The 20,225-nt window shown below is 35.1% G+C and overlaps 1 protein-coding gene across 3 annotated transcripts in view; it reads left to right on the forward strand.

Moving 5' to 3' along the window:
• EFR3A (EFR3 homolog A) overlaps positions 1-20,225 on the forward strand; it is a 131,436-nt gene that overhangs the window by 44,863 nt on the left and 66,348 nt on the right. For 2 of the 3 annotated variants that reach the window (XM_004464858.5, XM_071208034.1), the window contains 4 exons: positions 524-674; positions 6,880-7,001; positions 11,717-11,866; positions 13,846-13,983. In XM_004464858.5, coding sequence (XP_004464915.1) covers positions 524-674; positions 6,880-7,001; positions 11,717-11,866; positions 13,846-13,983 — 561 coding nt within the window. Of the gene's footprint in view, positions 1-523; positions 675-1,818; positions 1,859-6,879; positions 7,002-11,716; positions 11,867-13,845; positions 13,984-20,225 lie in introns of those variants that run through there. The other variant, XM_071208035.1, reaches the window with a different exon arrangement.

A 20,225-nucleotide genomic window follows, 5' to 3' on the forward strand; every position in this document is an offset into this window, starting at 1 on the left:
TGCTTGAAGTCTGAACTTTTATTTTAGTACATGGTTTAAAATCCTATAAATTGTAAAGTTATATTTATGAAACATTTTCTTATGGTCTTCTGTTGTTGCCAATACTGCTTATCCAAGTTTACAAATATGAGTAGATTAGATTATGCTAGGGATTTAGACACATTGCTTTTAATTACTATTTTGGGTCAGATATGGAGAAATCTGCTAAATGTCTGGAAAATAGAAAATGTCCATGTTTACAAAGAAGAGACATAAAGGTAATGTTGAACAAACTTTGAAACAAAAAATTGTTTTGGTAAGATGGAGATGGTTTATTTACTTCAACATAATGATTATTTTATAATCAGTAGTGCTATGTACTAATTAAGATTTCACTTAGAAGATACTAAATTTTGCCTAGGTACTAAATTTTACCTATGTTCTGTGCATTTAAATAAACTTATTTTAATTCTTTTAGTGAAATGCATGTAGGAGAATTAAGAGTGCTAGAAATACTTTGACATTATTTTTCTCTTGGATTTAGGTATGTTTTAATTGCTATGGAGGCATTGGACCAACTTCTTATGGCTTGTCATTCTCAAAGCATCAAGCCATTTGTAGAAAGCTTTCTTCATATGGTAGCAAAGCTGCTAGAATCAGGGGAACCAAAGCTTCAAGTTCTTGGAACAAATTCTGTGAGTAGAACAGTTTTCTTGCTAATTAAAAGCTTGATTAGCGTATCTAGAATTGCTGTCATAGAATTTTTTTTTCTACCTGTTAAAGGAAGTGAGTTAGGGCATTTGGACAAGTGAACTGATGCAGATTCTGAGAATACTTTGTCTCTAGTTTTTTCTGTTGCTTCTTGCAAAATATGTGATAGTAACCAATGATAATGGAATACCTGCTTGTAAATGAATGCATGTTTTTCATTTTTACTTACCTAAGGTCACTTATTACAACACTAACTTTGTATCCTGCTCTTTCTTTGAGTTCCATATCCTTTTCCCCCTCAGAATAACGGCTTTATTGAGCTGTATATAATTCATATATCATAAAGTTTACCCTTTTAACATGTAAACCTCAGTGAATTTTAGTACATTTACAAAGCTGTGCAACCATCCCCATTATCTTAATTCCAGAGCTGCTTTCTCACTTCAAAAAAAAAAAAGCCCTTCACCCTTTAGCCACATTATAGCCACTCCCCATTCTTCCCTCTCCTCAGCCCCTGGCAACCACAAATCTACTTTCTATGTCTATAAGTTTGCCTATTCTGGACATTTCATATTGATGGAATTAAGATGTGGCTTTTGTGCCTGGCTTCTTTCACTGAATAGAATGTTTTCAAGGTTCATCCGTGCTGTAACACATATCAGAACTTCATTCCTTTTTACAGCTGAATAATATTACATTGTATAGATATGTCACATTTTATTTATGGATTCTTCATTTGATGGACATTTGGATTGTTTTTCCTTTTGGCTATTGTGAATAAAGCAGCAATAAACATGTTTTTGTGCGAACATGTATTTTAATTTTTCTTGGGTGTATACCTCGGAGTGGAATTCCTGGGCCATATGGTAACTCTGTTTAATTGTTTGACTGTTTTCAAAGCCGGTGAACCGTTTTACATTCCCCGAGCCATGTATGAGGGTTCTATATTTTGTATATCCTCACCATTACTTGCTACTGTCTGTCATTTTAATGATAGCCACCCTAGTGGGTGTGAAGTGGTATTTTATTGTGGTTTTCTTTTCTTTCTTTCTTTTTTTGCTTGTCTGCTCCTTCTTTGTTTTTTGCTCATTGTCTGCTTGTTTTTTTGTTTTTTTGTTTTTTCCCTAGGAGACTCTGGGAACCGAGCCTGGAACCCCCTATGTGAGAGGTGGGCACTCAGCTGCTTGAGTCACATCTATTTCCTGTTCATTTGTTTTTGGTGGTGTTTTTTTTGGATTGTTTTTTGCTCATTGTTTTTGCCCAATGTCTGATTGGTATTTGTCTTCTTTAGGAGGCACCAGGTCCCACACAGGACCTCCCATGTGGGACGCAGGCTCTCAACTACTTGAGCCACGTCTGCTCCCAGAGTCATTGTGGTGGTTTTGATTTGATTTCTCTGATGGTTAATGATGTTGAGCATCTCTTTATGTGTTTATTGGCCATCTGCTTCTTCTTTGAGGAAATGTCTTTTAAAATCCCTTGCCTGTTTTTGTAATTGGGTTGTCTTTTTTTTTTTTTTAAGATTTATTTTGTTTATTTCTTCCCACCCCCTTGTTGTTTGTATTTGCTGTGTCTTTTCACTGTGTGCTCGTTTTCTTTTTATGTACTGGGAACCGTACCTGTAACCTTCCATGTGGGAGGGAAGCACCTAATGGCTTGAGCCACCTCCACTCCCTGCTTTGTTGTGTCTCTCATTATGTTTTCTTCCTTGCGTTATCTTGTTGTATCAGCTCACTGCACAATCCTGTCGTGTCAGCTTGCTCACTTGGTTGTCTTCTTTAGGAGACAAATGAGAACCAAACCCAGGACCTCCCATTGGTAGGTGAAAGCCCAATCGCTTGAGCCACATCTGCTTCTTTGAGTTGTCTCTTTATTGTTGAGTTGTGTAGAGTTCTTTATCTATTCTGGATATAAGACCCTTATTAGATATATGATTATAAAGGTTGTCAAAAACTTTCACAATTTATACAACACAGCTTCTGACAACAACTGCGAATATTTCAGTAACTCAATCCAATTCATATCTCACTCTTAACTACCCAGAGTTAGGCCACAGGTTATGGGCAGCCCTCTACAAAATTGACCTTAAAGCCCCAGTTGCAAGTTTGGGGGCCTAGGCCATCCACACTTCTGAACCCCCAAGAGGGTTCCTACTACTCCACTGGGTTAGATAATTAGCTAGAACAATTCACAGAACTCACTGAAAGTGCTATACTTAGTTTTATTATAGTGAAAGAATACAAATAAGAAGCAGCCAAAAGAAGAGATGCTAAGGGTGAGGTTTGGGAGGTTCACAAACACAAGTTTCTATGCCCTCTCTGCACGGAGTCAGAATGCATCAACTTTCCGGCACAACAGTGATATATTTTCTCAATCATGGAAGCTTACAGTGTTATCCAGTGTCTCAGGTTCATATGGGGGCTTGTTACGTAGGCATGGTTGATAGGAACAGTGTCCACATGGTTGAATTCAGTCCCAGAGTTCGAGGCGGCTGATATGATGTGGCTCAAACTCCAACCCCTAATCCAATGGCTGATCTTGCTGGTGGGGCCAGCTCTCCTAAGACTGCAGGTGCAGTTGTCTCAGGTATAGTCTTGGGCCCACCATGAAGAACAAAAGATATCATAATTAATTCCAAAGATTCAAAGGTTGTTTCCCCAGGAACTGACAGAGACTACCCAAGTTTCTCATTATACCCCAATGATTTGAAAATATTTTCTCCTATTCTGGAGGTTGTCTGTTCATTTTCATGATATTATCCTTTGAAGCACAAACATTTTTTATTTTGATGGGATCCATCGTATCTTTTTTTTCTTTTGTTGCTTTTTTTCTTTTGTGTTTTTAGTGTTAATTTAAGAAACCATTGCTTAATCCAGTGTCACAAAGATTTACTCCCATGTTTTCTTCCAAGTGTTTTATAGTTTTAGCTTATGAGTTCATTTTTGTATATGATACAAGCTCGAGCTCTCACTTCATCCTTTTAACGTGTGAATGTCCCGTTTTCCAATTACCATTTGTTGACTCCATTAGGTAGTTTTGGTACCCTTGTTAAAAAATTAATTCATGATAAATACAAAAGTTTATTTCTCCATTCTTTTTTAGCCTACTTCTGAACTATTTCTTCTTCTTGTAATCATTTTCTTCTATCCAAAACCATAGTTGTTAAATATATGTGGAATTGGGGAAGACATAGATGATAAGGAAACTAAAATGTAGTGATAACTTTTCTTCCTTTGTCTTTCATTTCATTGTGTATCCTGTCTTTTATCTCTTATGTCCTCTCTGAGCAAGCCTTCAGGCATTCAACTTACATGAATACTGTATGTTCCTGCTCAGATTTTTATTAACAGCTAGTATAAGCATATATTATCTGTTATGTATTTATTGATACTTACTATATAGAGAGAGGCAGTGTGGTGGTGGCAGACAGCAAGGATTCCAAAGCCTGTTGTCCTAGGTTTGAATTATGCCTTCACCACTTTCTTACTCTTTATCTTGGGCAGGTTATTTAACCTCTCTTTGCCTCAGCTTTTTATCCATAATATGAGAACAATAATAGTTCCTATTTTATAGGATTGTTTTGTAATATAAGTTAATAATGTGAAACTCTTAGAACAGTGTATGGTAACCCAGTTATTATTGGTAGTAGTAAATTTGTTAAGAAAAAAAATATGAAAACAAAATTCTCATTTAAAAATCCTTAATATGATTTTGTCTTTTTCTGGGGAAATTACTTACTCCAAAGCTTTTGTTCTTTCCAATATAGATATAGTATCATTACTGTGTATTGAAATTCAGGGAAAGTATGGATTATTTTTCCTTTTTTTCTTCTTATATTATGTTGATGCAGCCCATGTTTTTTAGAGCTTGTTTCTAATCTTAACCTTTTTCTTTAAATAGTATTGACAGTTGGTCCCAGAGACCAGTCTTTATACTGTTCACTACGCTAAAGCAATGATTCTCCACCGGAGTAAGCTTTGCCAGTTCACTGCTTTGTAAACATTTGTCATTGGAGACTACACAGCTGGAGGGGGTGCTAATTTGGCAGAGGCCAAGGGTGCTGCCAAACATCCTAGAAAATGCAAGGTAGCCCACCACAGCAGCGAATTTATCAGATCTAAAATTTTAATAATGCCAAGGGTGAGAAATTCCGCACTTAAGAATTGTAGTGCTGCTACCTTTTATTGTAACTTTTGAAACCTATCTAATTCTTCACTTAATATTTTAAATGAAAAAGATAATAGGACTTATTTTTTATTGGGCACATATTATGTGCTCAGGTACTGTTTTTTATTTAGTTTTTATTTGAACCCTTCAACAACCTACAAGTTAAATATGACATTTCAGGTTACAAATCTATTAGTAAAGCCAGGATCCAAATCCAGATCCATCTAACGGAGCCTATATATAATCTCCGCACTGCACTGTGTCTTAAGTTTTTCTCTTCTTCTATATATAAGAAGTCTGTAGTGATAATACCTTTTTATTGATTTATTTTACCACAGACATATAGGTTTAGAATTTGTTAAAGAATTCCCAGTTATGAGAACTAGAAAAGCTTTTCCATAAAACTGAGAAATTAGCTTTGTGCATTTCCCTGAAGTGCAGCTGTCCCTTTAGTATCCTGTTCTTTAAATTCAAGGACTGTAGAAGCTGTTTCTGTAAATGGTCAAATGATCACTCAGATTATACTTCTACTTGTGACTTTCTGTAAGTCCAAAAAGAATTAAGATATTCCTTCTTCAGAAAATCCTCCAGAACATTTAACATTTTAATGGCCAATTTTTTCATATCTGATTCATTGTTTTCTAATTGTAAAAAATACTCTAAATTTATTGTAACAAATTGGGAAAATACCCAAAAATATAAAACCTGTAATTCCAACATTCAGAAGTAATCTAGTATTTTGATCTTTTCTTTTTTATATATTGGTAAATTGCAGACAATAATGTATATAGAGCTTTGTGTAGGTTTTGTTTTTTTTTGCAGGGGACCATTTTCCCATATCATTCAAGGTTTATTTTCATATGAGTAGTTGGTTTAATGTTTTCTGACACTATTCATATAGGCCATATGTATTCTGGGAATCATGAAAATTAGAGAGAAAACCCTGGATTGTAATGCCAATTTCACCTGCACTAACTGTGTCATGCTGAGTTTAACCTCTGAGTTTCAGTGTTCCCATCTGCAAACTGGATATGACTAAGTAAGAATTCTTGTGAAAATGCCTAGCACTGTATAATACAGAATGGATTATGAATATCAGCTTATCTGAAGCAGGTAGTCCTTTTTTAGATAATCATGAATCATATTAAATTATAATTTAAAACAGGTGGTTTCACTCTCACTAAATTTAAAATCTTTTTAATATCGTAATTTCAGTTTTTCAAATTTATTCTTTGCTTATATCTGTTTTGTTTCCACTAAAGTATCAGTAAGTAAATTGGGTTGAATAATTATTTTGGATATAGCTTTTTAAAGCCATTAGTCTATCCTGGCAGGTGTTTATATATATTTAAATTGCAAGTAAATTAACAGTTTGTATCTTGTCTTAGGCTGTTTAGTATACAGAAGTAATAAATCCCTGAATGAATGAGAAAGCTAATGAAAAGAATCTTAGGAGCCAACTGTGTGACAAATGTAGGATAGTTAAAACTTCCTAGACATATAGATATGCCTTTTTTTTTGATCATGAGAAAGGAGGTAGAATAAATTTTGTCATCTCTTTTTCTTTTCTACTCAATTTTAGGTCGTGTGTTCTTTGGTTTATGTCCCTTTTTCTTGTCCCATCTTATTTGCATAATATTATTCATTCATATATTATAACGGCTCTCAAGGAAGATTTCCTGCCCCTGATTAAGAAATAAAATTCCCTGTAGGTTGTGGCCTGAGTAGCATGTAGCTCTTGAATATGAGCTCTGGAGAAAGAAATATTTTTCTAGAGAGTAGGTTCAATCTCTCAACAGGAACTGGATTAAGTTATGTTTACTATTTATGCTGGTCAATTTTTTAAAATGTTCTTCAGTAAAAAAAATTCTTTCTGTGTAAGTATTTATACTATTTCATATACTTCATTTGCTTCATTATAATCTAATGTTTTTGTTAATATAACTAGTAATGAATGAAAGTAGATTTTTTTCCACACTATTGATAAGGTGATAAAACTTACATTGTTATTTTTATTTTCAGTTTGTCAAATTTGCAAATATTGAAGAGGACACACCCTCCTATCATCGACGTTATGACTTTTTTGTATCTCGATTCAGTGCCATGTGTCATTCCTGTCACAGTGACCCTGAAATACAAACAGAGTATGTATTATTTTCCTTTATAACTTAGTCATAGAGTAATTTATTGATGAATGCTGTTTAGGTATTACAAAATTATTACCAAAGGAAATACAACTTTCCTGAAATACAACTTTCCATTACTTTTTAGAAATTATAGCAGTCTGTTGGAAAAGCAAAATTGAGAGTGTTTTCTCAATTCACTCAGAATAAAATTCAAAATCTTTACTATGGCCTAGAGGTTCCTTCATGTTCCCCCTGCCCCACACTCAGATCCTGACATTCTCTCATCTCTTCCTCTCACTCTAATCCAGCCACACGTGTCCTATTGCTGTCACTTGAACATTCCAGGCATACTTTTCAGGGCCTTTGAACTCACTGGACTCTCTACCTAGAACAGTTCCCCAGATAGCTCACAGGTTGTTACCTTATTTTGTTCAGATTTCTGCTCAAATTTCACCTTATCAAGGGAATCCTCCCTTTGCCACCTTTTATTTATTAACTCACCCATGCAGTGCTCTTTTTTCCTCTTATCATATTTATTTTCTTCCATGGCACTTAACCCAGAGATGTTAGTCTGTTTCTTTCTCCTCTTTGGAATGAGCTCCATGAGGGCGAGACTTTGTTTTAAGAACTGCTGTATCACTAGCACTTTGAATTGTGTCTGGCGCATTGTAGGCCTTCAGTATGTGTTTTTGAATGAACACATAGAAAAATGGAATGAATATAGAATCACTGTCATTCTGAGCTAGTCATAACAAATGACTTGTACATTTTAAAACATTTCTAAATATAACCTAGTAATAATCTGGAATCAAATACTTATCTGGAAACACAAAGCCAGATTGATATCTATAAAGAAATTAGAAAGGAATAGATAAGAATTAAAGTCAAAATGACCTTGGTAATACAGAGTTTGAGCATTAACATAATATACGTAAAAAGAAAGAAACCTGGATTGGGAATTATCATGAGCAATTGATAGTCAACATTTAGCATCTTTTACATTTTTTATTTTTTGTTAAAATAAGTAAAGAAATGTGTAGAAATATAACTAGACTTTAGTTGGAGTATGCAAGGTATGGTATTCGTTTCCACAAAAGAAAACAAGTGACGACATTGTTTTATCTTGGAGAAAGCAAGCTGAGAAGTGATTAATAGACATTTTCATATATCAGATTTCTGTCTGAGATACTGTTCGTATAATTTTCCCTCAGCATAGGGCATACTACTAATAGAGCAGTCAAAGTCCTACTGTTATGAAGTGTGAAGACTTAGAGGTAAAGATACTGTAATTACCTTATAATAAGTATTCCTGTATCTCCCACTCTCCATTGAATCCTTTGTTCCCTTCTTAAAGGATATTTTAAAAGTTGTTTATAAAATTGCTCCCTTTTGGGAGCAGATGTAGGTCAAGTGGTTGGGCAAGGTCCCAGGTTCAATCCATAGTACCTCCAAAAAACGAATCAAACAAACAAGTGAAAAAACCAACTCTCATTGCCTATAGCTTAGTGTTTAACAGTGTTTGAGGAGCTGCTTCCCATGTTTGAGGTCCTGGGTTCAATCCCCGGTACCTCATTTAAAAAAAAAAAATTATGTAGTTGAAAAGTGTATATCTGTAATATTTATTAAAAGATGCCTTTTAAAACCATTAAAAAATTTCATTATATAACTATATAATCAATTCAAGAATTTATTGCCCTCTAGTGAAAAATCTTACCTTTCGTACATATTTTTACCTAACCTTTTTCATATTGCTTAAAAAAAGAAACTTGAGATTTTCTATATACCAATGAAGGGTTTTATAGTACTTTTTCCTAATTATAAATCTTTTCTCAAGAATATAATATTTGAAATTCCAAAATACCAGCCTTTCATCTTTGAATCATTAAAAATAAATGAGTAAATAAGGTATTTAGAGGATTTTTTTTTCCTACTTTGCCTAAAGTAAAAACACTCTTGGTTTTCTTAAGGTATATTTATATTCCCTTTTAGATTCTAATTTTGAAACTTATTGTCAATCCCTTTATTTTTAGCAAAACTCTATGAAATAGAATTTGAGGGGAAGTGTAGGGTAGGAGATAGGATTGATAACTGTTAAGATTTTCTTAAAATGTTTGCCTTGCAGAAGATGGTTCCCACTTGTAAAGTCATTAACCTAAATCTTAGGCTGTAACTCTAACTTCCTGAAGAACCTTCAGTTGGGTCAAAGAAATCATCATCGTCATCCTCATCCTCTTAATGATTTATATTAGTAGGAGCAGCTAAAACTTTTTGAGAGCTTATTGAGTGTCAGTTACTGTTTAAGCACTTTATATGAATTAACTCATTTAAGTCCTTAGAGCATTCCTATTCCTAATTCTTCTATTTTACTTACGGGGAAACAATTCTTTTTGGAGATCATGGCTAGAATATGCCTGATTAGGCCAGGCATTTGATCTGGATTGGATGCCCAAATGTGTAGCTGTAGTAGCTATTGGTAGTCTCTGCCTCCTGTGCTACAAGGGCATCACCACCTGCTGGTATTCCATTTAGGCTAATGTCTCATGAGACATGAGCTACTTCTCTTGTGTCCTCTTGTTTGTTTGTGTATACTATGCCACCTTCTGCTAGACTCCAGTGATACAACAGGAAATCAGACCCAGCCTTTGCTCGAAGCCTTGGTCTTCTTGTCACTCAAGTAGTAGTAGTAAGCACATAGAGCAGATATCTTTTTTAAGTAATGTTAGGTTTGCTACACAGAATCTCTTAAGATCTTTACACTTTAGAAAGCAGCACGTATAGGCAGTTTTGAAATAGGCAAAATTTGTCTGATTCCCAGTTACCTTTTCTTGCATGCCTAGTATCATAATTATTTCCATAACTAGTCTCCATTTGCTACTCCAGCATGCCTGCATGATTTTCCCATGGGTTTATAAAACAATATTTTTTAAACCTATTTACAGTTTTTGGAAGACAATGCTCGATATACCTCTAATTGGTCAATATTTCAGGTAGTAGGAAAAAAGAAGTAAAAACAATCAAATTTGGCCAGAAAGAAGATGTTTGGGACTAAATGGTTTGCCAAGTTAGTGCTGCTTAAGAAGAGCTGTTCTTCCCCAGCTTTCATAAACTTTCCTTCCTATTCTTTTTTCCTGTATGTTTTTTTTTTTAACGAGGAAGGGCTTGAGGAAGTTGGAGACTATGGATTTTCTCACTATGCTAGTACATTTTATTGATAATGTTTATATGTGTATGTGTGTATACACACACATCTGCATATGGTGAGCTTATCTGTACTCCGTTTTGGCAGTTCTCATTTGTCATACCTTAAAAGAACCACCTGCTTCAGTCTTAATCTTGGTGGACTAAGGGAGGTAGAAGATTCTTGCGGAGATGGGAAGGAACACTGAAAGCAAAAGGTTCTCAGGGGCGGTGAAATCCTGTTTTCAGCTTCTGAGGGTTCTCAGTAAGAAATGAAGAGAATCTAGTTCATGTCTGAGTTATTGTAATTGTTTTAGTTTCCTAGGCTACTCAAGGAGATACTGTGAAATGGGTTGGATTTAAAAGTAGAATTTATTCACTTATGGTTTGAGGCTGGGGAAAAGACCAAATCAAGGCTTCATCGAGGCAGTGCTTTCTTCACGAAGACTGGCGTTCTGGGCTGGCTGCTGGCGATCCTGCGTCCTTAGCTTCTCACATGGCAGTGCAGAGGGCAGCATCTCCTTGTCTCGCCCTTCTCTTCTGGGTTCCATTGATGTTCCGCTTCTAACTTCCTGGGGCCTTCTCTCTGTTTGAATTTCACTCTGCTTATAAAGGATCTTAGTAATAGGATCAAGACCCATCCTAATTGAGGTGGGCTACACCCTAACTGAGGACACCCCATCAGAAGGTCCTATTTACAATGGGTCCACACTGACAGGAATGGATTAAATTTAAGAACCTGTTTTTCTGGGGTACATAGAACTTCAAATCACCACAGTCATTATCATCATCTTAGGAAAACCTAATGCGGTTATTAAATTGTTTTCGTTAAAAATAATACACTAAGTATTCTGTATTTTAACAAACCCTTTCAGCTGTATGTTGATTTTAAAAAGATGGTATTCAAAGTAAGCCCTTTTTTGGAACTGCCATATCTATGTGTCCATCTTAAATCTTTGAGATTTTAATGCCTTAGACTTAATGTATATTATTTTCATTTTATTGATTTGAAATAACTAGTGACTTGGGATCTGTCTTCTCTGTTAGGCAAACAGACTTAAGTAACTTTTTTCTTGATGTAAATTATTTTCTCTTTTTAAAAAATTCTATCATGGTAATATATACATATGTTAATAATATAAAACTTGCCATTTTAACCATGTTCAAATGTACAATTCAGTGGTACTAATTACATTCACAATGTTGTATAACAACCACCATTATATATTTCCAAAATTTTTTCATCTCCCCAAACAGGAACTCTGCATTCCTTAAATAATAACTCCTGTTTTACTTTCCCTCTAGTTCGTGGTGACCTCTAACCTACTTTCTGTGTCTGTGGATTTGCCTATTCTGGACATTTCATATCAACGGAATCATAGAAGATGTGGCCTTTTGTGTCTGACTTCTTGAGCATAATGTTCTCAAGGTTCAACCATTCTGTAGCAAGTGTCAGAACTTCTTTTTATGGCAGAATAATATTCCATTGTGTGTATGTGCCACATTTTGTTTATCCATTCATCTGTTGATAGACACTTGTTTTTTCTCTTTTATAGAATCCGAATTGCTGGAATCAGGGGTATTCAAGGTGTGGTTCGCAAAACAGTTAATGATGAACTTCGGGCTACAATTTGGGAACCCCAGCATATGGATAAGATTGTTCCATCTCTGCTCTTTAACATGCAAAAGATAGAAGAGGTTGACAGGTATTGATGAAAGGATCTTAGGGTTTGGCTACTTTATTTCTGTATATGTAAGTGTATCTGTGTGGATACTGGAATACGAAAATTTTGCTTTTAGTATTATTTAAATAGTAGTCTAGTAAAGATGACTGAATTTTAAAATTTGTACCTTTCTGGGAAAATTGTTAGTCTTTAGTGGTCATATTAACCATCATAAACCACACATTCTTATTGTATGTGCTTAAAGTTTTATTTTCTTTTAGAATAAATTCGTACTTTACTTGCTGCTTATTACTGCATATCTATACTGCTGTTCAAATTAATACTATTTAAAGTTGTAAATTTTAAAAATGGAAATGATACCTGAACTACTGTTGTGTAGAAATCTAGCATACTTTTGCATTGGGAATTAGAACTCCTGAAATAATAACTAAAAAAGTAACTTAATATTCTTCAGTTTTTGATTTTTTAATTTTTTGTTTAGACACTGTTCATTTATGATATGATGTTAAGATATTTCAGACTGGATATATACTGATTCTTCTTTCCCCCAATATCCTGTGGCACTCAGAATTTTGTGCTTGATTCCACTTTTTCATTTGCCATGAGCATGCTTTGCCCTTCCATTCTGTTGCTAAACACAGAGAAAAGTGTGATTATGTTTCAGAAGCATTATTCTCCAATTTGTCTTCTTATCCTGACCCTGGTATTTCCAGTTTGAAGAGGAAAATCTGAATCAAATTTAAATGGAATTTGATGATTCTGTACTTGTAAAATTTAAACTTTATTCATAATTTTGATGATTATACATTCATTATCAAAATCAAAGCTCTCTAGAAGAAATAAAAAGGTGATATGAACTACTCTATGGTTGAACTTACATATACATCTAAATTTATGGTAATTACTGGAAGGATTTATACTGAACCTTAGATATGGCTTTCTCCAGCCTTTGTAAATCTTTCGTAAAGTGTGAAACTTAAGCTATTTTTGCACCTTCTATATTTTTCCTATTCTTGGCACTATAACTGAGATTTTTGAAGTTTTCCTACCTAAAATATTTTCCCTTTAAAAAGTCCCTAGCTAGTTGCTAGTTATGAAGGTATTCTCCATAATTATGACTCCTGAGGTCCTGGATTAGCTTAACTAAGATACAGGAGACAGAGACTATTGGTTGCCAAATCTTAAGAAATTGTATTTTCTTTTGTTGCTATTCCAATACCACAGGTAGGCTTTTTTGTTATCATTGTGCATGAATACAATAGCCTAAAGTGGTTTCAAAATTCGAGCAAATCATAGTGTCTCCTGAAGATAATCTATGTATAGAAGTGTTCTATTAGCTTTTTCTGTGTGTGGTCCTGGGGGCTGGGGAATGAACCCAGGACTTTGTATGTGGGAAGCCAGCGCTCAACCACTGAGCCACATTGGGTCGCCTGAGTTTGTTTTTACCCTTGTTTTTGTTTGTTGTTTGTTTCTGTTTTCCTTAGGAGGCACTGGGAACAAAATTTGAGACCTCCATTGTGGGAAGCAGGCGCTCGACTGCTTGAGCCACATCTGCTCTCCTCTATTAGCTTTTAAAATTTTCTTTTTTATTCACATGCTATGTCATAGGTTTTTCACTTCATTTATTTCTTCCTACCTACAATTTTACTTGGGAATACCTAAGGCTGATTTTTGGGCACCATTGTGCTTAGTAAGATTTTGCTTCAAATGTAGAAAAGTTGTGTGAAAATAAGCAAAATAGCAAGCCGCTGAGTATTTTAACTATGTGAAAGATGTTCTTTAGAAAGAAGTTACACAGCTCAATTTAATTCTCCCCATTTGAAAGATAATATGAATAGGTTTGGTGGTGGTTAGTTCATGAAGTTAGAATTAAGCTTATTTAAAGTTATTTTGAGATAAAAAGAAAACTTTTTTAACAAGTCTGAGAAGTAAAGTCTGTTCTCTTTTAGCTATTAGAGTCAGGATGCTTGCATTAGTTTTTCTCTTTTTCTCTTTTTCAGTCGAATAGGTCCTCCATCTTCTCCTTCCACAACTGACAAAGAAGAAAATCCTTCTGTGCTGGCAGAAAACTGTTTTAGAGAACTGCTGGGTCGGGCAACTTTTGGGAATATGAATAATGCTGTTAGACCCGTATTTGCGTAAGTAGTGAATGTTTTTCTGATTATTTGTGGTTTTGCTCTATTTGTTCTCATTAATTTACCTGCAGAGGACAAATACCTTTTTATTATATATAAGGGAATTATTAATGGGACCCAGATAGGATGGTGGAAGGAGTAGGGGATTGAGATAGACATCATCTACCTCCACTAGTTTATTCCCCTTTAAATATGAAGTATGATAATGTACATGATATACGCATCATTCAGCTTGAATTTCTGCTTAAAGCCTTGAAAATGCATGTGTGCAGTAAAATATTAAAACAAAGTCCTAGTATGCTGTGTCTTGTTTTACTAACTTCTGTGGTTAGTTCCTTCCATTCTGTGGTTTCTTTTCTTTGGCTTTCTTTTTGTCATGTCTGGGCTGCCTTAGACCAGGCTTGCTTCTCTGAGTAAATTTCAGCTTATATCTAGTGACTCACCAGTGTGGGGGTTATTAAATATCTCATTGGTACTTACATGCTATCCAAAAGGCAAAATGTATTTGTGGGCTTTGAGTTTCTCCTATAGACATTATTTCTCAAGCTTTAACAACAACAAAGAAACCTTTGTGTTCTTTAATTTCTGGGGGGTTTCCTTTTGTTAATCATTTGCCCTGTAATTTTCTCTTGAAATTTTATATCTTCATGATTTAATGTCTTTATATCATGAGTGAACTATACTAAATATGACATCCAGATTTCTTTATTTAGGGCAGATGTTCTTAGCCTAGGGTTTAAGGTTGAACTTCATTTAAAGAGACTCTATAAACCACAAAATTGTATAAGAAATCAGAAACTCATTCGACTTTCAGAAAGATCTTTGATCCCCCCCTAAAAATCACCTGAGTTCTATTATTTAAAGACTTTGTGGGCTTATGAAAATACTACTAAGAAATAATCAGAACTATGTTAGATATAACTAAAGACAGATTTAGTTTTTAATTTTCAGACATATAAATTTAGTATTAAAATTTCAGTTTTTATCTTAACACTTTTACTAACCCAGAGGCAGTCTATAAAACTAAAAATCTAGAGAGCTAACCTAGAAGAAAGAAGTTATCAAATTAAGTGGACTTGAGTAACTTGACATGGGCTCTATTCTTTTCCATAGAGAACTTAATAGACATAAATCCTGATCATGTGTTTAGTTAATTAAATATTAAATTCCTCTGCAAAATAAGATAACTAGGTTTTTCTGGAAATACATATATATGAATAAAATTGTCCTAGTACTTAAACTTTATGGGTAATTTGATATACACAAATATTTATATAATGTGTGGGTATAAGAGAATGCCAAAGCATTCTCTTAGAGCAGTTGAAAGAATTCAAGTCTGATTTGGAATTTTAAAGTGTTATGTTTTGAAGTGGCCTGATGATAAGTAGAATTTTGGGTGGTTAGATGAAGATGGGAAGCAGTTGTGGCTCAACTGATAGAGCGTCCACCTACCATATGGAGGGTTCAGGGTTCTATACCCAGGGCCTCCTGACCCATGTGGTGAGCTGGCCAATGCGCAGTGCTGCCACACGCAAGGAGTACTGTGACACGCAGGGGTGTTCCCCTGCATAGGGGAGCCCCACACACAAGGAGTGTGCCCCACAAGGAGAGCCAGCCTGTGCAAAAAAAGCACAGTCTGCCCAGGAGTGGCACCGCATACATGGAGAGCTTATGCAGCAAGATGACGCCTTGAAAAAGCAACAGTTTCCCAGTGCTGCGTGAGAAGAATGCAGGCAGACACAGAAGAACTTACAGCAAATGGACAGAGAGAGCAGACAACGGTGGGGGGGGGAGAAATAAACAAAATAAATCTTTAAAAGAAAAGATATAGAGGTAGAGGATAACTGTGCACTTTGTGTGAGGAGCAGAGATTAGTTGATACATTTTGGCAGAAGTATAGAATATAATGAAGGGGTTAGTGTGAGGTAAGAAGAGTAAGGTAGTTTAGAGTACATTTGAGAGAGCTTAAAATTTTATATTCTTGGCGGCCGACTTGGCCCAGTGGTTAAGGCATCCGTCTACCACATGGAAGGTCTGCGGTTCAAACCCCAGGCCTCGTTGACCAGTGTGGAGCTGGCCCATGCACAAGGAGTGCCCTGCCACGCAGGGGTGTCCCCCGCATAGGGGAGCCCCACGTGCAAGGAGTGCACCCCGTGAGGAGAGCCGCCCAGCTTGAAAGAAAGTGCAGCCTGCCCAGGAATGGTGCTGCACACATGGAGAGCTGACACAGCAAGATGACGCAACAAAAAGAGACACAGATTCCTGGTGCCACTGATAAGGATAGAAGCGGACAAAGACGACGCAGCAAATAAACACAGAGAACAGACAACTGGGGGGGTAGGGAGGAGAGAAATAAATAAATAAATCTTTTAAAAAAAATTTTATGTTCTAGTATGTAGCCAGTTACTAGAGATTTTACCTCAAGGGTGTGAAATGTTCAGACTTGTCCTTTATGAAAGTTAATCAGGTGGAGCTATATAGGAGGGATTTTAACCAAGGTCAGTATGTTGGGACCTCCAGTGTGGAGGGAGGCCCCTAATCCCTTAAGCCACCTCTGGTCCTTGCTTTTGTTGTGTCTCTCATATGTTTTTCTTCTTCTCTCTTTTGTTGTGTCATCTTGCCAACACCTGCCTGTCGCACCAGCTCACTGTCTTCTTTCGGAGGCGCTGGGAACCGAATTGCAGACTTCCCATGTAGTAGGCAGGAGCTCAGTCACTTGAGCCACATCCACTTCCCTGATTTTAATCATATATTTCCTATGTAAAATTTTTTTTTTTTCTTTCCTGTCTCTTAAATAACATTTGACTCTTAGGAATCTGCCAGTTTTGGGTTTTCTAACTTATGACTGGAACTTTTGGAATACATTCAGCTCAAGATTTCAGTGTTTAGGAAACAATAGATTATGATTAAAATGCAATATTTTCAGTTAGAGATGTGTTATAGTATAGTTATATTCATAAGTATCAAAAATCCTTTTTGAGTGTTTAGAACCTGTAAAAATAAACCCGACTTTTCAAACTAAACTTCTCATCAATATTTGTTGAATGTTGGGCCGAATTTGGGAGTGGGAAGTGGCATGGCAAAGGAGAGATGAATGAAAGACAGAGTTAATATTTTACAGTGCCAGATACTGTGCTTGATGGTTTCTCTTGCATTATCTCATTTAATCCTTACAGTATAGTTATCTTCTGAGGAAAAGGTATTTTTCACACATACTTTTTGCCCATGAGAAGATTAAGGCAGAGAGTTCAACCAAGTTCTTTGTATTGATTGATTCAGTACTTCTAACTTGTTCACAGGAAAATTCTGATGCCTGATTTACTCCCCAACTTTTATAAAATAATGTTGAAATTCACCTTTGACATTTGGAAATAAAATTAGACATCTGGAGGTAGAATGTCACAAAGCTTTGATAAAAGTTCCACACTTTTCATGCTGCTTAAACTTTTCCACCAAAATTGTAGAGGAGATTAAATGCTATAATTGACCCCTGACTGTAGAGAAGTAGCCTCAAGTAAGAAATGGGAAATTTCTTTGCAGTCTAATGTTTTACTGTATAAATTATTAAAACATTTTCATACCATTTTATAGTGTCTTCATGCCTTTTGTATATATAAAGCAAGGAGATTTGTTTTTTTCTCAAAAAATCTTAGTGAAAATGTTCCAGCAAAAGAACAAACATACCTTAGTCCTACTGCACCTACAGTTCTCCCGCTAGTGTCCGTAATGTAGAACTAAAATATTTTTTTGTTCAGGCTAGTGTATTTTGTGATCAGTTCTTGTTTTGGAAGTGGTTAAGCTGAATGTTTTTGTTTTTGTTTTTACTCCCAAAAATCTCAGCTAGTTGAGTTTCTTTGTTACTCTACTTATTCTTCCCTGTGCATCATTGACCCCTCAATCTGAAACGTTTCACCTGCTTTAGCAAGGTATTGTAACAGATTGTTTATATAAACCTCTGACAGCATCTCTCAGAATTAATACACCTAAGAATCCCTGGGTTGCTTGTTAAAAGTGCAAGATCTTTTACCCAAATCCCATGTATCTTGTGATAGGGGGTCAGCGGAGAGTCCAGAAATCTGTTAGTTGTTGTTGTTAATCAAATCCCAAGGTGATTTTGATGCATGTTGTTTGGGGAGCATGATTTGAGTCACAGGTCTCAAGAGACTAGTGGGATGGTCCCTTAGGAGATGAAAGTTCTCTTTTACAGAGAAACAATTTTTATTTGAAAATTCCTTCCCTTTTCTCTTCCCTTTTCCTCTTACTAACGAACATATAGAAAAAAATAGTATCTAGTTATTGCCTCAGCTTCCTTACTTCCCATATTCCTCCCATGCTGCAGTGTGGCTTCTACCTGCACCGATATGTTGGAACTCTTCTTGCCAAGGTAAACAGTACATTTGAACTCTAATATTTTACACTGTTTTTTCTTTTCTCTCTGACTGGCTGTGTTCCTGGCCTCTCCTTCAACTCAGCCCTTTATATTTTTCCTTAGGTTTCTCCCTTCCTCGTTCTAAACTTTCTTTTGCTTTCAAGATTAAGCCCAAACCTATATTTCTAAGTCCTGACTTTCTTTGGGATTGTCCATTATTTCCAAACAGGGGAATTGACATCTTGATGGAAATGAGTCCTCTTTCATTTATTTAGGTGTTCTTTAATGTCTTTCAATGAAGTTTTATAATAATCTCATGAAGGTCTTATTAGACTTCTTTATTCCTATTGAAAATGTCTTAAAAATTGCATTTTTTGTTATTAATTTATAGCAATGCAGTTGATTTTTATGTATGGATCTTCTATTGGTTGATTTTGGTGTAAATTCTCATTAATTCTAAGAATACTTTTTTTGGTGGGGTACCAGGGCCGGCAGTTGAACCCGGGACCTCGTATGTGGGAAGCTGGCACTCAACCACTGAACCACATCGGCTCTCTCTAAGAATGCATTTTAAGGTTCTTTTGAGTGTTCTATGTTTAAATCATTTGTGACTAATGATAACTTTGTTTCTTTCCCATCCTTATACCTTTTATTTATTTTTTTCCTTTGCCTTTTAGTTCTTATCAATCACACTGCTTAGGACCACAATACACTGTGAAATAAAATGGTAATAGTAGTATAGACTTGTTCCAATTTGAAGGGACCACTTTTAACATTTTGCATTTACTTTGATGTTTGTTGAGATTTTTTTATTTGTTTTTAAGATACAAAACCTTTATTGGTTTAAGACATTTCTCTTTTATTTCTAGTTTACTATCAGTTTTTAAAATCACAAGCAATTTTTTGCATGCTTTTTCTGCATCTATTTATTTTTTTAGTGTTTCTTAGAAAATTTAACATTCATTTCTTTATATAAAGTTTAAAATGAAGTATTCTCTTTTCCTTTCTTCTTAGGATTACAAAGTTAAACTCTTCCATCTTAAAGTCTGTTTTTGCTAGTGTATTAATTTCTTCTTTTGTGTTTTTTCAAACTCCATAAATTAGATCGTAGTATTATAGTATTCAGTCAGTGTGTCTGTTTATTTACCACTACGGTCTTCAGTTTCTCTGCTTAATATTCCTTTTGGCATTTTTGTCCATCCTTCTCGAATAATTTTCTTCCTTTGTCCTAAAATAAAGTCCTCGAGAAATTCCTTTAGAGAATACGTTTATTTTACCCTCATAGCTTGATGAAAAGATAGTTTTGCTGGCTATGTAATTCTAAGTTGACTTATTTTCAGTCAATACTTTGAGGATATTATTTTGCTTTCCTCTACTTTCTGTTGTTGCTATGGGGAAGTTTCAGTCTAGTTATATTTCCTTGGGAACAGAACTGTTTTTTCTCTTAGACTGCTGTTAAGATTGTCTCCTTATCTTTACAGAATTCCTAAAGCTGAAGATTATAGGGTTTTTCTTTCCTTTTTTATAGAAAAACTCTCTGTTTTTGGCTCCTCAAATAAGGCTTGTTCTCATTCTATCTTTGATTTCCTTCTGGAGCACTAATTAAAAGTATTTATTAGACCTTCTCTCTCTATGCTTAATGGGAATCCTGTATTTTATGCTTGATTACTCTATAAACCCACAGCTTCTCTAATAAAAGGGGGAAATGATTTTAAAAAGAGAAAGAATTTAGGTAAGAACAAATATCTATAATAGCAAAAGAGAGAATCAATAAAACCAATTTCTGATCCTTGAAAGTTCTTTGAAGAGAATAAAATCATAAGAGAATCCTATGAACTACTTTTAGATAAAACTACTTACCTAGAAAAATGTATAA

The sequence above is a fragment of the Dasypus novemcinctus genome, chromosome 14 (genome assembly GCF_030445035.2).
Source record: "Dasypus novemcinctus isolate mDasNov1 chromosome 14, mDasNov1.1.hap2, whole genome shotgun sequence".
Classification (NCBI taxonomy): domain Eukaryota; kingdom Metazoa; phylum Chordata; class Mammalia; order Cingulata; family Dasypodidae; genus Dasypus; species Dasypus novemcinctus.